The 7,474-nt window shown below is 55.9% G+C and overlaps 2 protein-coding genes across 2 annotated transcripts in view; both read right to left on the reverse strand.

Moving 5' to 3' along the window:
- Nucleotides 1-249: 249 nt before the first annotated feature.
- On the reverse strand, nucleotides 250-3,578 carry LOC104081837 (aryl-hydrocarbon-interacting protein-like 1; the record flags this gene model as incomplete). Its single annotated transcript, XM_009584754.1, has 8 exons — nucleotides 3,483-3,578; nucleotides 2,571-2,750; nucleotides 2,174-2,362; nucleotides 1,921-2,097; nucleotides 1,648-1,789; nucleotides 868-1,112; nucleotides 508-558; nucleotides 250-456 (listed from the first exon to the last, which is right to left on the reverse strand). Coding segments are annotated over exons 1-8 (1,287 nt in total), but the record flags the coding sequence as incomplete, so codon positions are not given.
- A 973-nt stretch (nucleotides 3,579-4,551) lies between these two features.
- The window catches only part of TAF7 (TAF7 RNA polymerase II, TATA box binding protein (TBP)-associated factor, 55kDa), a 5,173-nt gene continuing 2,250 nt past the window's right edge, over nucleotides 4,552-7,474 (reverse strand). The window contains exons 6-11 of the mRNA XM_009584541.1: nucleotides 6,709-6,781; nucleotides 6,180-6,296; nucleotides 5,792-5,980; nucleotides 5,578-5,690; nucleotides 5,207-5,266; nucleotides 4,552-4,596 (exon numbers count right to left, since the gene is read on the reverse strand). Coding sequence (XP_009582836.1) covers nucleotides 4,552-4,596; nucleotides 5,207-5,266; nucleotides 5,578-5,690; nucleotides 5,792-5,980; nucleotides 6,180-6,296; nucleotides 6,709-6,781 — 597 coding nt within the window. The remainder of the gene's footprint in view (nucleotides 4,597-5,206; nucleotides 5,267-5,577; nucleotides 5,691-5,791; nucleotides 5,981-6,179; nucleotides 6,297-6,708; nucleotides 6,782-7,474) is intronic.

The following is a 7,474-nucleotide window of genomic DNA, read 5'->3' on the forward strand; positions in this document are numbered from 1 at the left end:
TGGCTCCAGCCCCTCGCTGGGGGACCCCGGTTCTGGGGCTCTGCCTGGCTCAGCCCTGGCCATGCTCCCTGTGCCAGCTTCCTCTGCCCCACTGGCTCCCTGCTCCAGCCCCTGCCCAAGCCCTGCTGCCTCTGTCCCTCCTGCTGCCGCTACAGCCAGCTTTTCCATCTCTGCTGCTGGGCTCTCTTCCTCTTTGTCCTCCTCCACTTTCTCCTCTTCTACCTTCTCCTCCTCCTCCCTCTCCTCTTTTTCTTCCTCGTCCACCTTCTCCTCCTCTTCTTCCTCTTTCTTTTCCACCTCCTCCCCTTTCTCCTCTACCTTCTCCTCCTCCCTCTCCTCTTTTTCTTCCTCGTCCACCTTCTCCTCCTCTTCTTCCTCTTTCTTTTCCACCTCCTCCCCTTTCTCCTCTACCTTCTCCTCCTCCCTCTCCTCTTTTTCTTCCTCGTCCACCTTCTCCTCCTCTTCTTCCTCTTTCTTTTCCACCTCCTCCCCTTTCTCCTCTACCTTCTCCTCCTCCCTCTCCTCTTTTTCTTCCTCCTCCCGCTCCTCCTTCCCCTCCTCCTCCCCCTCTTCCCCCTTTGCCCCCCTCTCTGCTCCCCAGCTCTCTGGCTCTGCCCCACAGGTGCTCAGGTTTGCTTCTTCCCCCAGTCCTGTCCCATCCCTTGCTTCCACCTCCACCCCCGCAGGCTGCCCCTGGGCTGCTGCTCCTCCTTCACACCCAGCCCGGGGGGTCCCTTGTTCTGCCTGGTCAGTCCCTGGTTGTTCTGCTTCTTTGGTCCCTGCACGCTGTTCCCCCTGCCCAGGGATCTCTGGGACCCCAACCTCACACTGGGGTGCCTCTTTCTGCAGCATCGCCCTGTCACCCACCTCCCTGCTCTCCTGCCCCTTGCTGGCCCGCGGCCCCTGGGGTGACTGGAAGAGCCCCTGGTAGCGCTTCCGATCCTCCACGTGCTTCTTCCTCATCCTCTCCCCCAGCTGCTTCAGCTCCTTCTTCACAGCGGCCGCCATGGAGGGGTCAAGGTGAGCCACCCGCAGGAAGTCCTCCCGTGCCTCCCGCTCATTCCAGACAGCAGCGTGGGCCTTCGCCCGCTTGAAATAGGCCTTGGCATTGTCTGCCAGGAGAGGAGAGCCCCCAGTGGGGGTCCTGCAGCTCAGGGCCACCAGGCACAGGAGCTGGACACCCTGGGAACCCAGGGGGACATGGAACACAGGTACCATCATAGGCAGGGGAACATGGGGTGGACACACTTGTAGATAGGGGTACCATCATGAGGAGGGGGACCTGGGCCATGCACGTACCACCGTGGGCACCACGGGACGTGGGTGCAGGGATCATCATGGGCAAGGGGAAACATGGTGGGTAGGGGGATCTGGATGATGTGGGACAACATCATGGGCAGGGAGACCTAGAGGACATGGGGTGCAGGTGCCATCGTGGCCAGGGGAAACCAGGGCCATGGGGGCACTGTCATGGGCAGGGGGACCTGGGACATGGGTTCTGCAGTGGACATGAGGATCCAGATGACATAGGTACCATCACAGGCAGAGGGACATGGGATGAGCATTGTCATGGATGGGGGATCCAGAGGACAGAGTCCATGGGGGCCGTGGGCACAGCAGGGGGCATGGGATGCAGGGCATGAGTACCGTTGTGTTTCTGGAGGAGCTCTGTGGTGTGCTCCAGCACCTCGTAGTACTCGCCCAGCTCCAGTTGGCACTGGCAGTAGTTGAGCACCAGCGGCGTGACCAGGCTCTCCAGCTTCAGCCAGCCATCCTCCCATGGTTTCTCCTGCCCCAGGGAGCCATGGTGGGGGGTTCATAGCTGTGGCTGTCCCCTCCTGGGCACCTAGGGCCCACAGGGGAGTGCTTTGCTGAGGAAACCCAGGCAGGGGTGACAGGAGGTGGCCAGGTCCTGCTCACCTTGGCCTGGAGGTTCCTCAGGCAGATGACAGCCTCCTGGTACTTCGCCGCCGCCTGCCCAAACTCCTTGCAGAGGACGAGGCGGTTGCCCTCTTTGTGCAGCACAGGCACCGCCGCCAGCTTCTCCTCCTTGCTCATGGCCCAGGTGTCACGCTTGTATGCTGAGGGCTCCTCCACCTGTGTGGGCAGTGGGAGCTGAGCTGCCTGCCCTGGCCATCCCCACGCTGGCAGCCATCCCCTCCATCCCCCTTACCCGGAACAACTCCATGATAAAGATGAGGGGCTGCGGTGTCCGCTGCAGCTCGTCCAGGTCGTCATAGCCCGTGCTGTGGTAGTCAAACATGTTGCCCATGCCACAGCGGTGCTTCTGTCCTTCCAGGGGGTCTCGGCCCTCCGCGATCCTCCGCATGCCCCTAGAGACTAGGGCGTACATGCCCGTGTGCTGCAAGGAGGGGGAGCACCCTGCTCAGCGGCATGGGGCCATCCTGCACCCCCTTCCTCTGGGGTAGCCCCCCTGGTGCCATGGCTAAGTGAGACCTATGCCGCCTGTGCTTGCACCAGGCAAGACTGGAGCATCTCTGGGGTGCATGGTCCTCTGCCCTGGCTCCGCAGAAAGGAGGGCAGTGGGCGCCCAAGGGCCCCTCACTCACAATGGCGTCGCACCAGAACTCAGCCACTTCCCCGGCTCTCATGGAGCTGAGCAGCGTCTCCCAGATCTCCAGCTTGAACATCTTGCCCACAATGATCTCCATAGGGATGCCAGCTTCCCGGCTGTCGTCGATCACCGTCCGCTCAAAGTCATCCTTCAGTGTCTGGAAGTGGAAGGTGATCTGCCCCGGAGAAAGCTCAGTGTTGAGCTGGGGCAGGCACCACAGCGAGAGCCCTCCATCCCCTCGCCAGCCCCGAATCCCTCTGCCACGGGGCCAGGACACGGGGCTAAGCCTGCTCTTAGTGAGGTGCTGGTTTGATTGGCAGCTCTCAATCTGCAGCAGGAGATTGTGCCTCCTACCCATTTGTCTTAGACAGCAAGCAGATGGTGGAGCGTCTTACTGCCCATCGGTGCTAGATCTTGCTGCTCTCTTTGGATCCCCCTTTACAACCCAGCAGAGAGCTCCCACAGCATGCACCAGGACCTGGCGGAACCCACGCTGATCTGCCCATACCCACCGGCTGGGGAATCTTGGAAACCTCCAAGAGCTCCCCATTGGCACCCCTCGCTCCTGTTTGACACACATCAGGAGAGGCAGATTTCCAGGAACCCATCGCGGCCACTGAGGTCCAATGGCCCCAGGACAGAGGGAGGAGGCGGGTAACAGCACCAATGCAAGGTGAAGGCAGTGGGCAATGTCAGCCATCACTGTGAGGGCAATGTGGCTGCCTGTGCCCAAAACAGCCCTTCCTGCACCCCCCTTATGAGGGATCTCCTGGAGATGGGATCTCCCCATACCATAGACCTGGAGCTTGGCTTGTGAGCAGGGAATCTAACCATAACGGGCAGCGATGGCAGTGTCGGACCCACCCCCCTCTCCTAGGGCTTTGGGGTAACAACCAAGACGACTTACCTTGCTCCCATCCTGCAACTTTGGCAGCTCCCCTTGGCCTCCATGCAGAATCTTCTTTTTGACCCCTTCCACATTCAGCAGGTAGGTTTCCTCCATGGCCGGTCCCCAGGAGCAGGTCACAGGCACATGCACATGGGTGAGCTCTGGCCCTTCCTGAGCTCTGTGTCTTCCTCAGGGTGTCTCCCTTTCTCGACTACCTGAACACACATCATCTCCCAGGGCTGCCACTGGCCTTTCACTTTCTGTGCTGGGGGCAAAGCTTGGAAGCCGGGTTCTCCCCTTCCTCTGCCCTTTGGGTTGCGAGAGGAGCGTCCTGCTGTGGCACACCCTTGCTGAAGCCTGCGGTGCCCTCTGTTGCGTTCCGTAACTGCCTTTCTAATCCTCTTCCCACCCTGCCAGGTTAATCTGGGATTTGCCTGCCTAGTCTGTGAGGAATTAAAGAAACTCCCTGATCAGGAGGGCCTCGTTCCTCCCATAGAGTGACAGTTTGCAGGGTCCCCTTCGCACACAGTCTCCCTTTGACCCAGCCACACAAAGAGCATTTCAGCAAAGGAGCCCAGCAATGCTGGTGTGAGTACCAGCCAGGGGCTGTGTGTGGTCAGGCACAAGCTGGCAAGAGGCAGTGCTAGTCTGTGCTCCAGAGGCCATGAAGGAACAGAACACGGTTGGAAACGGTACTTTATTGAGTCTGGGTTGCAGACACAAGCATTTCCCAAACCCAAGAACAAGCTCCTACCAGGCCACAGTCCATCAAGTCCAAGACTCAAGAAGATGCAGAAAGCTGCACCGCACTGTCCCAGGGAGAACTAAACCCCTCTGGGAGAATGGTGCTGAATATTTACAGTAAATCCAGTGTTTTGGCTGCTCTCACAGGCATAGTCCAATTCTTTAGCTCCACTCAGCCAAGCCCAGCACAATGTATGTGAAAGCAGCTCTGGACATGGAGCCTCTAGCACTGCCCAGCAGCACATCTGGCAGCAGAGGTGTGTGACTAGAGCAAAGACTTCAGCATGGCAGATGAGCAACACTTCCAGCTCTGCTTGCAGGTACAAAGACCTAGGCCCGCTCATCACTTCTCCATGAGGGACTCCAGCTGCTCCTGCAGGGACGTCATCTGGGAAGAGGGAATGAGGCATTACAGTAAAGCATGGCTGGGACTCCTGGCAGCTCCAGCCCAAGCACTTCTGTGTATCTGTGGATCTTCCACCTCTGCCAGCAGCTGCTTTGCCTGTACATCGCAGGGACCCCGTGACTGGGCACCTCTGGGCCAGAACTCAGCACTGCCCAGAAGATGAAGCTGCACAACAGGAACCTGGGAGTGGGAACCTCCTGCCTTGGTACCTGGTTGAAACTCAGCAGAGCTGCCCAGGCAGGAAATCTGCCAAGACCCTACAGCTACTGCCCTTCTTGTACATGGGAGCTAGTGGGTTTCCATGTCATGTTTCATCCCAGGCAGCAATCCTAGCAGCCTTGGACTGCTGACTAGACATGTTTTGGTTCACTGCTCCTCCAGAAGGAAGGCTGCAGTCAACCCCATTTCCTATACCTCCTTGTGCCTTAGGAAGCTCCATGCAAGTACAGATGAGGTACAACCACACCTGACTTGTAACACTGGAGTTCAAAGCAGCTGGTGTGGTACAAGATACAGGAAACTTTGTCAGAGGCCAAGCCTAGAACCATGTCATGCTCCAGTCCTTCCCACTCCACTGTGGGAGCTTCCTCACCTGCTGCTTCTCTCGCTCTTCCTGCTGCTTGAACTCATCCAGCATGGCCTGGAGACGGGTCTGCAGAGCAAACATGCCACACCACAGTTACCAATGTGTTCTCAACTGAATGGGTGCTGGCACAAAATGTCAAATGGTGCAGCAAGCCCCAAGCTGCACTGACAACCAGCCCCCTTATCTTCTACAGTTTCATGGATTGCTTTGCCTCCATGGGGAAATGCTGCAGTCTGTATGGTCACACCACAATTATTTTTAACCCAGCAGGCAAAGGCCCCTGGGTTTTCCAGGGCAGCAGCTGAATCAGTCTGCTGGATCTAATGGCAAGGCAGTGCTAAGCAGAAGACTTGAAGAAACCCCAGGAGAGCTCTCACCTTCAGGGCTAGGTTCTCCACTTTCATGATGAGATCTTCCTGGCGCTTCCTCCTGTCCTGGGTCTCCTGGAGTTTACTTTTCAGGCTGTCAATCTGTTTCTGGATCCCCATGACTGGAAGAGAGAGTGAGCTCAGATCCAGAGCAGCAGCAGAGCTGGGCAGCGCAGCCTGCCTGGCACCGCGGTGATTCTGCTGTACTCTGCCACCCACTCACCTATCTGGTTGGACCCCTCGTTCTCCTGTTGCTGCCCATCAGACTCATTCAGCTTGTCCTGCAGCTGCCTCTCCAAGTCCTCCTCAGTGTCCATGATGTTCAGGTCTTCATCATCATGATGATCCCTCTCATCTTCATCTTCGCTGCTGCTGCTGATGTCATTAAATATCTCCCGCAGCTCATCATGTTCTAGGGGGGTGCAAAAGGGAAGAGGAAAACCACAGCTGATGACCTTTCAGCACCCGTTGCCTGCCAGGGACCACACCAGTACAGAGTGCCTGTCTCAATACCCTCTTTCCTTTGCTCTGATTAGGACTTAGCCCAGAGACAATGGGCCCAACTGATTACTTAGTGGCTAGAAAGAAAACAACAGCTTTCCCCACTGCACCTGAGGAGCCATGGCCTTGCTTATGTCCCGACATCCCTGGGGAGGAGATGTCCAGGCTGGTGAGTGAACCGTGGTTGTCTACTTCTTTTGTTTCATCTTCAGCAATGACCTCCCAGCCTGACAGCAGGAACAGATGAGTCAAGGGAAAAAGAGGAACATGAAAGATGCAGTATGACAAAGAATGCTAAAAACTGCAGGAAGTCACTGCTGCTCCAACAAGTCTGGCCTTGCAGCTATGGATATCCAGGACAAACCACCCCACCCCCTTTTTTGGTGATGACTACTCTGCTGTTACTTAAGTTCCTGCTCAGTACAACAGTATAGTCCGCAAGGAAGGTCACCATGAAGAAACAATGAGCTTTGAACAAGGCAAAGATGAAGCTCCAAAAACGTCAGTGCCTCTTGTCTGCTTATCTCCCAGTCTCTCACACCCACACAAAGCTTAACTTGTCTCTCCTTTCTACAACCCCGAGGTCACACATAGTGTCCTGTCCCCCACTTGAGTTTTTTTTTTCTCCTAAAAGGATACGGACACTGACAGCTTCAGCATCTGTGCTCAGGAGACGCTTAACCTCTTTTTCCACATCAGGAGACTCAATATACTGGGCCAGAGAAGGAGAAGAGAACAGAGACACTGTTAAATGCCTCATGCAGGCTGCTGGTGCTGGTAAACTCCAAGCCTCCACCTCTGGACAGAGCCCTGTTTCAAGCCTTTCTTCTCTTATGCTTTCTGCTCAGCCTTTGCTCATGCTCACCCTAAAAGTAATTTATGCACCTCCAGAAAGCAATCCATCTTTTTTGTACAGAGCTCCTTGGTGGGTTGTATACTCTCACTTTTCTACTTATACTACTTATGAAATAAGACTTTCCGTGTGTATGCAGGAAGTCCTTGAGGTGCTGTTTCCTGATGGATGGTCAACTCAACTCCTTCCCGTCTCACTCAAGAGAAGGTCTAATTTTTCACTTTCAAATTAGCCAGGAATCTTAATGCAGAGACATCAAATCTCTCCTGTGGGCTGTAAGAATGTCTTAAGTAACTTGTTTCCCAAATGCCATGCAAAATAGCACTCCATCCTGTTCTCAGAAACTGCAAAGCAGAGAACAAGTCTTCCCAGCCTCATGGTGCTGCATCACCCCAGCACCTTGCCTGGCTTATGCCTATGCACAGAGACAGTCTCTGAGCTCCATCTGTTGTCACTCCCCCAGCTGACATGACAGTTATTCTATTTGTAGTGCTGCTTGTTGGGGAAGTGAACGGGCCATGCACAGAGAGAAGATTTCAGCTGGAAAAGCAG

Source organism: Fulmarus glacialis, unplaced genomic scaffold (genome assembly GCF_000690835.1).
Source record: "Fulmarus glacialis isolate BGI_N327 unplaced genomic scaffold, ASM69083v1 scaffold15670, whole genome shotgun sequence".
Lineage (NCBI taxonomy): Eukaryota > Metazoa > Chordata > Aves > Procellariiformes > Procellariidae > Fulmarus > Fulmarus glacialis.